The 18,867-nt window shown below is 42.9% G+C and overlaps 1 protein-coding gene across 3 annotated transcripts in view; it reads right to left on the bottom strand.

Moving 5' to 3' along the window:
* Positions 1–18,867, bottom strand: part of LOC138665095 (bactericidal permeability-increasing protein-like) — a 134,624-nt gene that overhangs the window by 87,779 nt on the left and 27,978 nt on the right. For 2 of the 3 annotated variants that reach the window (XM_069752271.1, XM_069752268.1), the window contains exons 2-6: positions 10,880–10,994; positions 6,815–6,943; positions 5,898–6,053; positions 4,977–5,040; positions 3,446–3,509 (exon numbers count right to left, since the gene is read on the bottom strand). In XM_069752271.1, the coding sequence (XP_069608372.1) occupies positions 3,446–3,509; positions 4,977–5,040; positions 5,898–6,053; positions 6,815–6,943; positions 10,880–10,994 (528 nt within the window). The remainder of the gene's footprint in view (positions 1–3,445; positions 3,510–4,976; positions 5,041–5,897; positions 6,054–6,814; positions 6,944–10,879; positions 10,995–18,867) is intronic. The other variant, XM_069752270.1, reaches the window with a different exon arrangement.

Here is an 18,867-nt window from a genome sequence, read left to right as displayed (position 1 = left end):
TTTGTATGTTCTGCAGGACTGATATCAATCACTGACTATGTGTCAGTAATATCAGTTTTGGTCTTAGTGTAGAGATTTACTGTCTGTAATGGCAACGTCATCTGCTGAGATTTCCCTGTTCATATGATCAGGGTGTGCCACCACAGTTTTAACGATAGTAATTGGTTAGGGTTCCACTTAGATGTTTCACTCGCCTGGAGCTGAACCCCTATCTATCCCTCTGTTTATACAATTTATTTTCTGATGAATTCGGGAGCAAAGTGGTCTGCACTAGTAGAATAAGCACTCAATCTCTCCTTTACCGCATAAATTGGAGGTAGGTAAACCCACCTGTTGTCTATAGCCCCATATAGTGTCAGCCACTGTTAAAGGCATATTTCAAAATTCCACAGCCAAAATGCAAAATCTGTAACAGTGTCCACAACCTACCATGCACCATGAATAATACTAGTTTCTTACTGGTTTCTTGTTGTGAGTTGCACTCAGTGGCTGGTTGCAACTGCCAATTCTGCAGCTTCTAAAACTACCAGATGTCACAGTGATTCTCACTCACTCAGTCACTGTACAGCTATGACAGTGAAAGATACAGGTACTCCATAACAATGATGAAGGAATTTAGTCATAAAGGTAATACATCAAGTGATATACTGCCAATGGTGACAGACCACGTAGGCACTATGGGTCCTGCAAGCCAGCCAGCGATGGAACAGCCCCTCCAGCCTGGTGTTGCACTTTCAACTGTATCAGCATTCCGGATGCCATTATAGTTGAAAGTAATGATGAAGGAGGGCTTAGTGGCCGGGATGATGTCTCTTAAATGTGCCTGCTGTGGTGAGCAGTGCATAGTTGCAGAATACTCACTGAGGAGACAGGAGCAGAAGGTGAATGGCGATAGGTGAGTATTTATTTATTAAATCAATGAGAACATTGTGGGACCATTATACTGTTTGAAGGGCTATATGAGCCATTATACTATATGAAGGACTGTTGTGAATTCTGTTATCGAACTCCCTCCTGTGGTCATGAATGGTACTTCGGCAAGTTCTGTCCATGGACTCCCTCTGGTGGCTGTGAGTGGAGCTGCTGCTTCTGAGGTTCCTTCCACAGGTGACGTAGTTTATTCTTTGGCTGGCTGCTCTATTTAACTCCACTCAGATCGTTACTCCATGCCAGCTGTCAATGTTCTTGTACTGGTTCAGTTCGCTCTTGGATCTTTCTGGTGACCTGTCTACTCCAGCAGAAGCTAAGTCCCTGCTAGTTAATTATTTGTTCATTGTTTCCTTGTCCAGCTTGCTATCATGATTTTGCCTTGCTAGCTGGAAGCTCTGGGATGCAGAGTGGCACCTCCGCACCGTGAGTCGGTGCGGAGGTCTTTTTGCACACTCTGCGAGGTCTTTTTGTAGTTTTTGGTGCTGACCGCAAAGATACCTTTCCTATCCTCAGTCTGTTTAGTAAGTCTGGCCTCCCTTTGCTGAAACCTGTTTCATTTCTGTGTTTGTGACTTTCATCTTATCTCACAGTCAATATATTTGGGGGGCTGCCTTTTCCTTTGGGGAATTTCTCTGAGGCAAGGTAGGCTTTATTTTCTGTCTCTAGGGCTAGTTAGCTCTTAGGCTGTGAAGAGGCGTCTAGGCAGAGTTAGGTACGCTCCACGGCTATTTCTAGTTGTGTGATAGGATTAGGGGTTGCGGTCAGCAGAGCTCCCACTTCCCAGAGCTTGTCCTGTGTGAGTTTAACCATCAGGTCGCTCCGGGTGCTCCTAACCACCAGGTCCATAACAGAGGACTATGTGAGGCTCATTATATTATATGGAGGACTATGTGGGGCCCATTATACTGTATGGAAGGTAATGTGGGGGCCATTATACTATTTGGAGGGCTATGTGGGGACATTTATACTGTTTGGAGGACTGTATTGGAGCCTCTATACTATTTGGAGAGCTATGTGGGAGCCTTTATACTATATGGAGGGCTATGTGGGAGCTTCTATACTGTTTAGAGGGTTATCTGGGGGCCATTATACTATTTAGAGGACTATATGGGGGCCTTAATACTATTTGGAGGGCTATATGGGGGCCTGTATACCATTTGGAGGGCTGTTTGGGGCCATTATAGTATATGGAGGGCTATGTCGGAGCTTTAATAGTATGTGAAAGGCTATCTGGGGGCCATTTGTTATGATCCGGTGACCTTGGAGCAGCATGAAAACTTTCACTGGAGTAAGTGGTAACTATACTGACCGCAAATCCTGATCTTAACACCGCAACTAGAAGTAGCCGTGGGATGTACCTAACAACCTAGACACCTCGTCACAGCCGGAGGACTAACTACCCCTATAGATGGAAATAGGAAGACTATCTTGCCTCAGAGCAGAACCCCAAAGCATAGGCAGCCCCCCACAAATATTGGCTGTGAGTAGGAGAGGAAAGACACACACAGGCAGAAAAACAGGATTTAGCACAAGAGGCCACTCTAGCTAATATAGGAAAGGATAGGACAGAGTTCTGTGCGGTCAGTATTAAAACCCTACCAAAAATATCCACAGCAGATTATACAAAAAATTCCTCCATCTAACTAAAGACGTGGAACGTATATCTGCAACTCCAGAGAGTAATACACTCAGAGCAGGAATACAATCAAAAAACAAGCACACAGCTTGTGTGCCATGGAAAAAGAAACAGACATTTATCTTTGCTGAATTGGCAGCTAAGCAGTAGAAGCCAGACAGAGATCCAACACTTCCCAAGAAACATTGACAACTGGCAAGGGCTAATGAGTCCTGCAAACCTAAATACCCCAGTCAGAACTGCAATCAGCAGATACACCTGTCCAGGACTGCAGCCCAGAGACAACTGCATTACCACCTACAACCACCGGAGGGAGCCCAAAAGCAGAATTCACAACAGCCATTATACTGGACTATTTGGCAAGCAATTATACAGTGTGCAGTTTTGTGCAGGGTCCATCATATTGTGTGCAGGACTGTCTGAGGGCAATTATACTCTTTGGAGGTCTAGTGGGGATCAATATACAGTGTGAAAGGTTGTGTTGGGGCCATCATACTGTTTGCTGGAGTGTCTGAAACATTATAGTATATGGAGAACCATTATACTGTATGGAGGGCTATGAGGAGGTCATCTGACTGTGTTGGGGGTCACCATACTTTGCTGGGGGATTAAAGTAAGATGATCATACTGTGCTGTGGAAGAATTCACTGTGGGGATATCATACTGTGTTTGAAGAGGCTCTTTTCTCGGCAACAAACTTTTTGGGGGCAATGGGGAAAATTATTTTGTCAGGACTTGACATGTTGGCCACTTGTATTGATGGATGTCTACAGTGTCCCCCTATCAATGTCATCTCTAGATGTGTTTTAATACATTTGTCATTGATCTGTATAAGTATATATTAAACATCTTGGTCTTTTAATTATTCAGTTAGTGTACCTGGCAGACTTCTTAATACCGGTTCCAATTGATTTTTAACTGCTTCATTAACCTGTGTGCAAATCTAACAGAAAATAAACATTGATTACATTTTCTTTATTGGTACAGTCAAGTAGGCATATGATGGATCAGCATATAAACATGTGGTTGTATGATAATGTAGGTGTATGATTACATAGGCTTATAAACAGGCGCATAACAACTGCAGCAACAGCAGTCGCAGCTGCGACTGGGCCCGGTGTATGAGGGGCCAGATGATGCCAGCCCCCTACTTCAGCTGGATATGCGTCCTCATATGCACATTCAGCTCGTTTATTGCTGTGTACAGACCCATCTGGTCTATGCGCCTTAATACACCAGCGCCGACCCCTCTCCCATGATTGAAACCGAATGCTGGTGGGGAGAATAAAGTTAATTTTCTCTCCTCTGCATTCGGGCAGCATAATAATGCTCTTAACTTGCAGATTAACTGCATATATGCAGGTTATCAGTGTTATTTCTGGTGACAGATTCCCTTTAAGGGAGGGTGTATGAACAGATTCCATGAGGGTCCTGGTTTTAAAGAAAATTTTGTATGGGCAAAATAGGGATAGTTGGATAAGTGAGGTGAGGCAATAGGCCAGTCTCTAGAAATGTGTTTTTAGGCCACATTTAAAACTGTGGGTATTGGGAATTGCAGCTGTCGGCTGTAACCCTCCGCTGTCAGCATTAGCAAGGCTGGTTATTAAGAATAGTGGGGTCCCAAGCTGTTTTTTTTAAATTATTTTAATAATTAATTTAAAAAACAGCATGGGGTCCCCCCATTTTTGTCAAACAGACAAGCTAGAGCAGACAGCTGGGGGCTTGCATTCTTAGGCTGGTAAGGAACCATGGGTTTTGGCCTTCCCAGCCTAAAAATAACAGCCCGCAGCTGCCCTGTCATCTACTGTATGTGTCATCAGTGTGCTCATGTGTAGGGCATTATGTGATCCATTCTGCTGCCGGAAACACTGACGTCTGAAAGAGCCCTTAGTGAACTCAATCATTTACCAAATTTTCGCCGAATTTTGCAAATTTTTAGGAAAAATGCTTGGCAATCCGAACACGAATTTGAATATGCAATGATCGCGCCGAATTTAAGATAGGTGAATGTTTTCCTAACAACTTTGCGCATATCTAGTAAGAGTATCATGGTATAGGCGCATGATCATGTAGGTATATGACTATGTAGCCATAAGAAGAATTAGGCATATGATGGTGTAGTCGTATGATTATGTAGGCGTATGAACAAGTCCAGTAGTTATATGATGGTGTAGGTATAGGTTGGTTTATGGGTATGATCATGTAGGTATGTGAATAGATAGGTGTATGAAAATCTAACTAAGCTAAAAAGCATCAATATAGTTTTCTGAGGCTGATATAGCTGTTAAAGTCTTGAGAACATTGTTTTGTTAGTTTAACATTGTTGTAGATTTTACACAATACATGTCCTTGTTTTATTTCACCATGAGTACAAAATATTGCCAATACTGTGCGATAATGGGAACGTTACCTGATTTTGCATAGTGTCTCTTAAGGATGATGCGATTTGATCATCAAAGAGGTTAATGAGCCAACTGTAAGATGGAAGACAATTGAAGGTCAAACTACTTAATTTCTATCTCAACCCAAAAAGCTCATGGTGGCTTATATATACAGAATTATAATGTGTGCAAACTGTAAAGCGCTGCGGAATATGTTAGCACTATATAAAAAAAATAAAGATTATTATTATTATTAATGCCCTTCCTTCACCAATGAGATCTCAGCAGATTCTAGGCATGTTATTCTCATATGCCTAGATGCAGGATTTAAGGTAAAAAAAAAATATTCCATGTGTTACAAATGCCTGGATAAATACCAGCTCAACTGAGTTTTGTGACATGTCAAGCAGTTTTATACCAGAAAACTATCAACCACTGCTTGCTGAATTAGGGCCCGTACACCTTTCAAGAAGGAGTACCGGTATATTCTTGTACTTATCTATGACTCGAAATATTATATACACCATTTAAGGTGTTTTCGGTTTTATAAAATATAACAAACACAGCCTTCACTCAGCTATACCCTGGCAAAGATGTACACACTCATTTTAATTTAAATAAATTCTCTTACTGCTGATATCTCCCTCCCTTGTCTATAACCCAGGCTACTATGTGCTAGGTCTTTGCATGTGCAGTATTCATACAGCTAGCTACCCCTCCTTGAAATGGGATGTAATTACTAATGTCCCCTCTAGATGGCAGTACTGAGAAAACTCTGGGGCAGTTACCAGTAGTCATAATATCTTGGCTAGATCACTGACAGTGCTCTCAGTCACTAACAGCGAGCTACAGAACAAAACTTATCATATAAGTAGACAAATATATCTTATTTTATCTTAGTAAGGTTTGTATATTTGTAAGGCCTTCAGCCAAGATTACACACTACTTACTCAAGTCCACCAGAAAAATGCACTTGCATATCTGCAATGTTGGCACTGCAATCAGATGAAGATATCGTGGGTCGACCAGAACCATCGCTTCCTAAACCCAGGCCCACAGAAACTGAAATGCCCAGAACCTTTAACTCAAAGTCACCATCGGACGATCTATTTGTGAAAAAACGAAAAAGTACTCACAATACTATTAGAGCCGGAACAAATAAAGTCAAAGCTGTGTAAATTAGAAATTTAGCATTCATCAGAGTGACAAAAGCTATTGGAGCTTTGATTCATGATCATCCAGCTTTTCTGAAAACTGCAGAAGATTTAAAAAGTTCACAGAAGAGGAAATTTTCAAATGCGTATACTTCCAGGGAAATACTTTGCACATGTTTGTTGGTTGTACATTGCATCCATGAATATTGCAGGAAATTATTTTACTTTGCATATATCTAATATAACTTCTTAGAGTTTTAACATAATGCCACTGTCATTGATTTCATGAACGACTGCTATAGGAGCAGGTGAGTGGTAATGCTATGCACCGGCGACATATGGGCAGAGGATATCTTTGTGCCGTGTCCTCTCTTAGTGTTGTTGCCACCGCTCTGCCTAATCAGGCCAGTCCCCTAAAAGGAAGCCACTGAAGGAGATTGTTTCTCAGCTCCAGTCCTCAAGACCCCACAACAGGTCATGTTTTCAGGATATTCTTAGTATTGCACAGGTGATAATTTCATCATCTGCTCAAGCATTAATTCCATCCCCTATGCAATACGAAGGAAATCCAGAAAACATGACCTGTTGGTTGGTCTGGAGGACTGGGGTTGAGAAACACTGACCTAGTGAGAGATAATCCCACACTTAACCATAGGTTGTAACTGGTATTACCGTAGCTTTTTACAATACTATTAGTGAACACTATATCTTACATGAACAGATACCGTACACCCCATCTTCCATGTACTTCAATGTAGGCTCCAGAGATAGAGAGTTTCAGGCCAACATTGGGGAGAAGAGTGACTTGTGAATTAGGTAACTGGAAATTGGTTATGACCATGCTGCAAATGAATAGTGAAAGGGATTAATTACATAAGGTTAGAAATCTAGATAGAGAATATAACATTGGACATCAAGATTTAAGGTTTACTTGAAGTGAAACCCAACCAATTGGTGCAACAGGCCAGCGTACCATTTCTAGTCCATAAACTGTACAAAAAGTAAATCATTAATTATGTATAAACAATGAATGGAGGAATCCAACAGGTTTTTATTACACGGTGGAACATGTAATGAATAAACATTAAGGCTGTATGCCCATAATGAGTTTTTGATGCTGTGCATTTTTGCTGCATCATAAACGCCAAGTCTTACAATTTCAGGAAAGTGGAAGGGATTTGTAGAAATCTCATGCACACTGTGCTTTTTTACTCAACGTACACTGACCTGTGGTGCATTTCAAATCTGCAACATGTCAATGTTCTGTGTCCCTGCGGCTACATAATTTACGGATCTTAAACAGCTTCAACACATGTGTGGATTGCGTGTTTGTTAGGGAATTCCCACATGTGTTCAGATTGTATAACAGCTGCAAATCATGTAGCCGCGTGGACACAAACATAATATACGAGCACGCCCAAGATACTCAGATAACACCGGAGCATGCTCGGCTAAGACGTTATCCTAGCACGTTTGCCCATCACTAGATGTGAGGCTATAATACGTGAATGGCCAAAGTAAATAGTGATTACCTACAGAACACCAAAATTATACCCAGAAAAGTTGTAATGGGTGGAAGAGAACAGTTTTATGCATTAACTTGCTATCTTTGGGTGGAAGCTTGGTGGATCTGACCTAACTAATATACCTATTTATATTTCATGGTGTTTGTGGGTACTCGTTCTTTATATAAGGAAGTGAAAATATCTATGGTTTCTGTTGAAATTGTAACTGATGTGTATGCATTTTTTTGAAACATTACACAAGAGCATGAATTATTGCTCAAATGTATATAGCTAAAGAAAATAGAACCGCGATGTTCCTTTTTTCTTTAAAATATGTTTTCCCTTAAAGGAGTTTTCCCACAAACAAAGTTAATTTTATTCGCATTATAATCAATAGATCTTGGTATAATAATAAATTCCACAACTGGATGTGTTTAAATAAAATGCTCCTGATGTAAAATAATCTTAGAAATGTGCCCCTGCTGTGTATTGTGTAATCAGAAGGTAAAAGGAGTAAAGGTACCCTTACACTAAACGATTTACCAACGATCACGACCAGCGATACGACCTGGCCGTGATCGTTGGTAAGTCGTTGTGTGGTCGCTGGGGAGCTGTCACACAGACAGCTCTCCAGCGACCAACGATGCCGAAGTCCCCGGGTAACCAGGGTAAACATCGGGTTACTAAGTGCAGTGCCGCGCTTAGTAACCCGATATTTATCCTGGTTACCATTGTAAAAGTAAAAAAAAAAAAAAAAAAAACACTACATACTCGCATTCTGATGTCTGTCATGTCCCCCGGCGTCCACAGGGTTAACACTGCTTTCGGCAAGAGTGCTGCTAATGCTCGCGCTGCTGCCGAGAGCTTCCCTGCACTGTATGAGCGCCGGCAGTAACAGCAGTGACGTCACCGCTGTGCTCTGCTTTACGGCCGGCGCTGACACAGTCAGCTGAAAGCAGTTTTACTGTGGACGCCGGGGGACGTGACAAACATCAGAATGTGAGTATGTAGTGTTTTTTTTTTTACTTTTACAATAGTAACCAGGGTAAATATCAGGTTACTAAGCGCGGCCCTGCGCTTAGTAACCTGATATCTACCCTGGTTACAAGTGGAAAAAGGTCCAGATCATTCCCCAACAATCAATGATCTCCCAGCAGGGGCCTGATCGTTGGTCGCTGTCACACATAACGAGATCGTTAGCGGGATCGTTGCTACGTCACAAAAAGCGTGACGTTGCAACGATATCGTTAACGAAATCGTTATGTGTGAAGGTACCTTTATTGGATAATCTCTGCGCTGCTGACAAGATTAAGACATATATCCCAGTGTAGTAAACTAAGATGATGGTTTATTTCAAAGCGTTGCAAAGTAAAAAATTGTTTCTTTTTCAGGAAAAACCATATACCACATATATATTGATATACTGTATGTTTTTTGCTGAAGAAGAAGTAACTTTGTACTTCGAAATGTGTTGAAATAAACCATCATCTTACTTTACTACACTGGGATATATGTCTTAAAGGGAACCTGTCACCTGAATTTGGCGGGACTGGTTTTGGGTCATATGGGCGGAGTTTTCGGGTGTTTGATACACCCTTTCCTTACTCGCTGGCTGCATGCTGGCTGCAATATTGGATTGAAGTTCATTCTCTGTCCTCCGTAGTACATGCCTGCACAAGGCAAGATTGCTTTGTGCAGGCATGTACTACGGAGGACATAGAATGAACTTCAATCCAATATTGCAGCCAGCATGCAGCCAGCAGGTAAGGAAAGGGTGAATCAAACACCCGAAAACTCCGCCCATATGACCCAAAACCAGTCCCGCCAAATTCAGGTGACAGAGTCCCTTTAATCTTGTCAACAGCGCGGAGACTATCCACTAACTCCTTTTACCTCCTGATGTCTGATGGTCACTTGCCGACCCCTGGATCTGCGGCAGCTGACTTCACATTATATGCTGTTTTTACAGATTAAACAGGTGAGTTTAATCTGAGCGTAAAGCTCAGCACTGTATTTCTCGGATAAGACCCTACTTGAGCTGATCTCTCCTACAGCTTTCTTAGTTCATATACTGTGTAATGGCCGTGTCTGACCGTGCAGGAACATGGTCTGATCATACCACATCTCCTGGGCAGGGGAGGAAGCAAAGGAGTATACAGACAGAACAGCACAGGATCGCAGCTGATTCTTTCTGTGAGGTAAAACATTGCTTAACCCCATCACTACCTTGGGATTTTCCTTTTTTTTGCTTCCCTTCTTCCAAGAGCCATAACTTTTTTATTTTTAGGTCAATATGGCCATGTGAGAGCTTGTTTTTTGCAGGAAAAGTTGTACTTTTGAACAGCACCACTGATTTTACCATATATTGTATTGGAAAAAAAATTCCAAGTGGGGTAAAATTGCAAAAAAGTGTAATTCCACAATAGGATTTTTTTACCACGTTCACTAAGCGCTAAAACTGACCTGCCATCATGATTCTCCAGGTCATCACGAGTTTGTAAATACCAAACATGTATAGGTTCTTTTTTACTAAAGTAGTGAAAAAAAAATTCAGACTTATGTAAAAAAAAAATTGCATAATTTTCCGAGACCCATAGAGTCTCAATTTTTTGGGATGTGGGACTGGGTCAGGGAGTGTTTTTGAGCAATAAGACCATGTTCCTGCCTAGTAAGACATGGCCGTTACACAGTACACAGCAGGGACACATGCATAAGATTATCTCAGCACAGGAACATTTCATTTAAACACATCCAATTGTGGAACTTATTATTATTCCAGGATCTATTGATTAAAATTCACTTTATTCATGGGAAAACCTTGTTAAATGACTAAGTTGAGGAAACAGACATCCCTATTTGCAAAGACGAATCACTTTTTCTATGTAGACAATTAAAGGGATTGTCTACTACTTAGATATTGATGACCTATCCAGCTGATGAATGCGGGTGTCAAGTGTCGGACCCCAACCAATCTGATATTGATAACTTATCTAAAGAGTATGTAATCAATTATTCATAACCCCATTAATCTGCTCTGTAGTATGGATTCCGTAGAGTCATGGATAGGTCACATATGTTTGATATATGTTCCAGAGGGAAAGCACCTTTAAAATGAATGGCAAATCTAGGCTAATTCACATATAACAGATTTATTAAAGATAGAAGCATTGCTGGATATCTTAATTGTAATGTTAATAGAATCCATATTTTTTTTAGGGTCCAAGCTAGTTATTTGCAAATGAAGAATGATGAAAGTAAAGTCATGCTGATCACCTATTGATGTTGTACTTTACATTTCCCAGAGCTCCAACACTGTAAGATCCTGAATAATCTGGGAGCCGAATAGTCGAAAGCTTCTGCTGTAGAACAATAATCCCTTGTTGACGGGCTGTAATGAAACACAAGTCTCATATTACATGAGTGTATTGTAAAGTGCTGTGGGATATATTGGTGCTATATAAGTAAAATAATAATAACAATTATTATTATTATTATTATTATTATTATGAGTGTACACCAGGCAAAAAATCTAGTGCAAAAGAACAGTTTAACCCCTTAGTGACAAGGACAAATTTTTCAAATCTGACGGTTCACTTTATGCGGCAATAACTCTGGAATGTTTCCATATATCCCAGCGATTTTACGCAGACATTATACTTTATGTTAATGGTAAATTTGGGTCAATATATTTAGCATTTATTTAATTAAAAAAAGTTAGAATTTTGAAAAAAAAAAAGAAGCAATTTACAATACATGAATGATTATGTCATTAAACCAGATAGTCATACCGCACAAAAGAGTTAATAAACAACATTTCCCACAGGTCTGGATTACATCAGCACAATTTGTAAAATGTTTTTTTTTTTTTTGTTAGGATGCTAGAAGCTTAAAACTTGTAGCAGTAATTTTTTCAGTTTTTCAAGGAAATTTAGAAGAAGGTAGTTTTTTTAGGGACCTAATCAGTTTTGACATGACTTTGGGGGTCCCATATATAGGAAACCCCACAAAAGTGATGCAATTTGAAAATGGCATAAATCAACCCATTCAAAACTGCTGCCAGGTAGTTTATTAACCCTTCAGGTGCCTTTCCGGAATTAATGCAAAGTGATACGACAGAAAAATGTTATTTTTTTACCACCTAAATGTTGCTAACATCTGAACGGGCCACTATATCTGGCAAACTCTACGGCCATTACTTGGCCATGAATTGCCAAGGCCACCATCAGGACCACACAATCAAAATCTCAGGGTACCGCTAGGGTTAAAGAGTGAGCTCCCACACGCTGTTACCATCTTGATGTCACTATTGACAGCAGAATTTAAGGGGTTAAATAGCCATGGTTGGTGCCATGACTGATGCAGCAGGGCGTCATCTCCACCAGGCGATGCTATTCAGTTATATCTCAGGTCAGTTAGTTTTAAGTTGTACTGGTGTTCACTAAGGGGTTAACCTCCCAACCTGATTCCAGAATTCAATTTCTAGTGTGAAGTAGTGATCTGGTTATCAGTCGCATAACTATAGGAGGTCCAGGTGTTACAATTACCAAGACCTATAAACAGGCCAGTTTTTATTTGTGGCCCTTTGACCCCAGACCATCTTCCTACGTGGAAATTATGTAGTGACCAACACAGATACTCCCGGAAATCAGGATGGAAAGCGTCATGATTATAGCCTTTCAATGACCGCAGAAACTTGCCGTTTACCTATTTAATGGTGGTATAGAGCTTGATGGTTCCACACAGTCTTTCTTGCTGTATTAGACCACACCACAGCTCATTTACAAAGGACACAAATGCGATTACAGTCTCAGGCCATAGTAGCAATTAACATTATAAGCTTCAATCCCTTTCACTTTAGGTGGCACTTGCCCAACATCTATAAAACTATAAAATACATATTGTTCGTCTTTTCATATCAGCAGTATTATCTAGCGACATGAAGATCTTCAGATCTTACTATGTGCTTTTTTCAGCATGAAAACACAATGAAACAAAAGAGCCAACCAATCATGAATTACAGGGAACCCACCACTTCCATAAGCTCTATTTACCTGCAGGTACACAGATAATATGCAGGTAGACAGGCTCCAATTTATCAAAGCAATTTCGCCAAAATTCTGGCATATATTGCTTTGAAAAGTTGCAAAATTTTGCAACTTTTGCTGTTGAACTTTCATCCAGCTCTGACAAAATGGGCAATGCTGGGGCGGAACTGGGGAGCGGAGGGAGCGTGATGCTATAGCATGTCTAATTTATGACGAGCTGCAGCATTCTTTGAATGAATCGGGAGTGCCACAGTGTTTAAAGAGGACCTTTCACCAAGTTCTAAAGCATTCTAAAGCTGCTACCAGAAGGAAATTAACTTTTACCAAATTTTTCATGTTGAACCGCACGTGATGTAATAATGGCTGCCGTACGGAATAAATCATTTTTGTTTTTAGTTCTATTTTTTTGGCTCTCCATTGCAGAGATATTAGCAATGAAAGTATTGGCACCTAATAAGTTAACTTTAGTCAAGTCCAAGTAGATGTTTTTCATACTGGTAGAAGAAGTACACACGCCATGAAAATTCCGGCTTTCACCTAACTAAAGTTAACAGTTAGGTAGCCAATACTTTGATTGCTAAAATTTCCTCAACAGAAAGGCAAAATAAAAAAAACAAAAAACATTTTATTCCGCTCTGTAGCCACTATTACATCCCGTGTCCAGCTCAACATGAAAAATGTATTTAAAATCCATTTCTTCCTGAGATCTGCAATTCTAGTGTTGGGGTGTGGCAACTTTCGAACTCTACTAACCTGTAGATTAACTCCATGTCTGCAGGTTAATAGCACTTGGGGACATAACAGGTCCCCTTTAAGATAGAGACAGATTGGCACGTTATTAGCTGTAAAACATTGTGGAGACAATAGTTTATAGGAAAAAAACAATGTGGACGCCATGTACCAAAAGAGGGCCATTGTGAGGGGAGGGCATATTTTGTGCAGGGAGAATAATGAGGAGAAATCATCTTTTCAGGGGCTCAGTGTAGAGCAGATGTGTTATTCGGGAACATTATACTGGCACTGTTATTTTTAAAGTCACCATGTTGGGATGTGCCAGAGAAGAATGGAGAAAGTGGAAGTCTGCAGAGATGAGCTGTAGATGTGAAAAGTCATGGTATCCAGTTCAAAACCCTTACAAAGCCATCCACAACCTGTTTCCTCCATACATCTGTGACATAGTCTCCCGGACTTACTTACACGCAACCTTCGATCTTCTTAAGATCTCTTTCTCTACTCCCCTCTTATCTCTTCTTCCCACAACCGCATACAAGACTTCTCCCGTGCTTCCCCATACTCTGGAACTCTCTACCCCATACATCAGACTTTCGCCTACCATGGAAACCTTCAAAAAGAATCTGAAGACCCACAAGCCTACAATCTGCAGTGCTCCTTATTCTGCTGAACCGCCGCACGACCAGCTCTTCCCTCTCCTAGTGTACCCTCACCCGCAACTCCCAACAGGATGTTGACAGTTATAAACACCCAGATCCTGGTATGACCATTAGAGCCAGGGGAGTTGGCCACTGGGTCCTAGCATCAGAAGGAACAGGCAGAAGTCTGCATAGCAAACTGCTGAGACCCTCTGCAGCCAGATGCATTGAAATGGTCTGCATCCTCTGACACATCCGTGACAATAATGTGATACATGACTATGTTAAAAAAATATTGTGCCATCACCAGCACAGTGGCTCAGTGGTTAGCACTGCAGCCTTGCAGCGCTGGAGTCCTAGGTTCAAATCCCATCAAGGACAACATCTGCACGGAGTTTGTATGTTCTCCCTGTGTTTGCGTGGGTTTCCTCCGGGCACTCTGGTTTCCTCCCACATTCCAAAGATCTACTGATAGGGAATTTAGATTGTGAGCCCCAACAGGGACAGTGATGATAATGTGTACGAACTGTAAAGCGCTGCTGAATATGTTAGCGCTATATAAAGATTATTATTATTATCCACCAAGTTAAGAGTTACTACATCTGTATTTACATTAGGAGCATTAATGATAACATTAAGCACTATATCATAATCAAAATTAACAGTGTTTAATATACTCAGTATCAGTATTCGGTTCTGCTTGGCAGTTCCAGTGGTCATCACATGATCACTAGGGTTGAGCGAAACGGATCGTTCATTTTCAAAGGTCGCCGACTTTTGGCACAGTCGGGTTTCACGAAACCCGACCCGACCCCTGTATGGGGTCGGCCATGCGGTACGCGACTTTCGCGCCAAAGTCGCGTTTCAATGACGCTAAAAGCGCCATTTCTCAGCCAATGAAGGTGGACGCAGAGTGTGGGCAGCGTGATGACATAGGTCCTGGTCCCCACCATCTTAGAGAAGGGCATTGCAGTGATTGGCTTGCTGTCTGCGGCGTCACAGGGGCTATAAAGAGGGGTTCCCGCCGACCGCCATCTTACTGCTGCTGATCTGAGCCTAGGGAGAGGTTGCTGCCGCTTTGTCAGAAGCAGGGATAGCGTTAGGCAGGGTCCATTAACCACCAAACCGCTTGTGCTGTAGCGATTTCCACTGTCCAACACCACCTTTTGTTTGCAGGGACAGTGGAAGCTACATTTTTTTTTCCTCAGCGCTGTAGCTCATTGGGCTGCCCTAGAAGGCTCCCTGATAGCTGCATTGCTGTGTGTACGCCGCTGTGCAAACCAACTGCTTTTTTCAAAGCACAAATCCTCTTGTTCCTTCCTTTCTGCACAGCTATCTTTTTTGTTTGTCTACACTTTTGATTTAATTTGTGAAGCAGTCCACTCCTTCTTATTGCTGCCTGCCATAATTGGCTGAGATTACTGCAGGGAGATAGTAATTGTAGGACAGTCCCTTTTTTTTTTTTTTTTAATTCTCCCTAAAAAAATAAGTTGTGGGGGATTAAGATTGGCATTTCTGCTAGAGTGCCAGTCCTGTGTGTGCCATCTCTCTTAAATAGTGAGCCATAGAAAGCCTAGTTTTTTTTTTAATTTGGTATCTAAATTCTCCCTGAAAAAAAAACAGTGGGAGATTAATATTGGCCTTTCTGCTTGTCTGCCAGTCCTGAGTGTGCCATCTCTCTTAAATAGTGGGCCATAGAAAGCCTAGTGTTTTTTTTTTAAATTTGGTATCTAAATTCTCCCTGAAAAAAAAAAAAAAAAACGTGGGAGATAAATATTGGCCTTTCTGCTTGTGTGCCAGTCCTGAGTGTGCCATCTCTCTTAAATAGTGGGCCATAGAAAGCCTAGTGTTTTTTTTTTTAATTTGGTATCTAAATTCTCCCTGAAAAAAAAAAACAGTGGGAGATTAATATTGGCCTTTCTGCTTGTCTGCCAGTCCTGAGTGTGCCATCTCTCTTAAATAGTGGGCCATAGAAAGCCTAGTGTTTTTTTTTTAAATTGGTAAGTAAAAGACCCTGCTGCTAGTAAGACGGACTATATGGCGGTACTAAGTATACACACATGGGTTAACTTCACCCTGCGTGAAGGAAGCGATCCTGTTGCGTCACAGGACCGCAGTACCGCACATAGAGCGCGAGCAAGAAGTCAGCGAACTCAACCCCTACACAGTATTGAAGTCCGATTAGACACTTGCTGGCACAACACCGCAACTGGGTGTGTAAGGAAACTTATAAAATAGAATCTATAGGCACGAGAGTGCGTGCGGTGCCGCACTGACGGACGCCACTAACCACCCAGGCTTGGGTAAGGAAAGCTCAGAGGAAGCGCACGGCGCCATACTGGCGGGCACAGCAACAGGATGCTGTGATGTGTGTTACGTGCAGATGGCTAGTCGGGCGCTAGATAGCTACCATCATCCGCGAGCAGTCAACAACTCTAGGGAGGGATACTTAGGAGCTTTCATCCATCGACATACATCCATCTACACACACACATAATATCAAGACAATACTAGCGCATGGCCGTGCGGTCATGCGCAGTTTATATAGCTGCAGCACAGGAAACAGCTACAGAAGTTTTGCCCTTTCAGGACCTGCCAAAAGGACCAATGGGATGTGCTGCAGTACCTGAGCATGTGACCCTCGATCTCCAACGGGAGATCTTGCCCTGGGCATGCTCAGTGTGTGCAAATAAGGACTTAGTCCCAGAGAAGCCCGCTCGCCGCAGATCAGTGCAGGGTACAACAGGAGAGCCAGAAAAGGCAGCAGTAACCCTTTGCACAGAATCAGTCCCAGCAAGACGCTGGGAGCGACGCCTCCGCTGAGCAGAGCCCACTGCGGCCGAAGCAGAATGGGAGACCGAAGCAGACACGGATCGAGATTCCCCCTGTGCAGCAGAGGAAACTCGACTCCTAACATTACCCCCCTCCTAGGGCCCCCCCCTCCTTGGGCCTCGCTACGTTCGAAGGCAGCAATAAGCTGCGGAGCCCGAATGTGCTCAGCAGGCTCCCAGGACCTATACTCAGGACCGTAACCCTTCCAGTCCACCCAAAAAATTTTTTTGCCAAGTACCACCTTGCACCCCAAGATAGCATTCACCTCAAAATCGTCCGTAGACGATGACTCAGAAAACTGGGTCATGTATACGGGCTTAAGGAGGGACACATAAAAGGTGTCGGTGATACCAAGGCGTGGAGGAAGGGCCAGACGGTAGACCACAGGATTAACTTGTTCGAGGACCTTGAAGGGGCCCAAGTAGCGAGGAGCAAACTTAGTGGACTCAACTCGCAGCCTGATGTTACGGGCGGAGAGCCACACCAAGTCGCCAGGAGCAAAGGTCGGAGCGGGGCGCCGATGAGCATCGGCGGAGGACCTCATTCCCTCCTTAGAGGCCCGAATGGCATCCTGAGTTCGGTCCCAAATATCCCATGCCTCCACAGCCCAGTCTGCCACCCTGGAGTCTGCGGAAGACACGGGCATAGGCACAGGTACCCGTGGATGCTGACCATAGTTGAGAAGGAATGGGGTTTGTCCAGTGGAGTCGGCTACAGCGTTGTTCAGCGCAAACTCTGCCCATGATAGCAAGGATGCCCAGTCATCCTGCCTGGCTGAAACAAAATGTCGCAGGTATGTGACCAAGGTCTGGTTGGCCCTCTCTACCAACCCATTAGTCTCGGGATGATAAGCGGAAGAGAGATTCAACTCGATACTGAGAAGACGACAAAGCTCTCTCCAGAACCGAGACGCAAACTGGGGACCCCAGTCACTGACAATTTTGTCAGGCATACCATGTAGGCGGAAGATGTGTTTAATGAACAACGCTGCCAAGGCCCGTGCAGAAGGTAACCGTGGTAGCGGCACCAAATGCACCATTTTTGAGAAATGATCGGTGATGACCCAAATGATGGTACAGCTGCGAGACTTGGGTAAACCCACGACAAAGTCCATCCCGACCATCTCCCAGGGTCTATCTGCCACCGGCAAGGGATAGAGCAACCCAGCTGGCCTTTGACGCGGAGATTTATTTTTGGCGCAGGAGACACACGCCAGAATATAATCCCTGACATCCCGGACCATATGCGGCCACCAGTACGTCCTCGCCAGTAGCTCAGATGTCCTTTTTGTCCCAAAGTGTCCACCCACCCTGGACGAATGAGCCCAAGAGAGAACCTCCGGTCGCAAATTAATGGGCACAAAAGTCTTGCCCGGAGGCACAGACTCTAGCGAAACCGGCGCGACGGTTCTCAGGCTCTCAGAATGGACAATAAGCCGAGGCTCCTCTTCCTCCTCCTCAGATGACATAAGGGAGCGAGAGAGAGCGTCGGCACAAATATTCTTCTCCCCGGCGAGATAATGCAGAGTAAAATGGAACCGGGAGAAAAATAAGGACCATCTGGCCTGACGAGAATTCAGCCGCTGGGCTGTGTGTAAATACACCAAATTTTTGTGGTCCGTGAAAACCTGGAAGGGAAACCGTGCACCTTCCAGAAGATGTCTCCACTCTGAAAAGGACAACTTCATTGCTAGCAACTCCCTATCCCTGATGGAGTAATTTCTCTCCGCTGATGTGAAGGTCTTAGAGAAGAAGAAGCATGGATGCTTCCGACCTTGAGCATCCTTTTGATAGAGGACTGCTCCAGCACCAACGGATGAGGCATCCACCTCCATTAGGAATGGCTTATCCACATCGGGGCGATGTAAGATGGGAGCACTAGCAAAATGAGACTTAACAGAAAGAAGGCCTTGGAGACCTCTTCCGACCACAATTTGGGATTCGCTCCCTTCTTGGTGAGGGCCACCAAGGGAGCTACCAGAGTTGAGAAGTGGGGAATGAACTGGCGGTAATAA

This window comes from Ranitomeya imitator, chromosome 2, assembly GCF_032444005.1.
Source record: "Ranitomeya imitator isolate aRanImi1 chromosome 2, aRanImi1.pri, whole genome shotgun sequence".
Lineage (NCBI taxonomy): Eukaryota > Metazoa > Chordata > Amphibia > Anura > Dendrobatidae > Ranitomeya > Ranitomeya imitator.
Note: the sequence above shows the minus strand (reverse complement) of the source record. Positions and strands in the feature narration are given on the sequence as shown.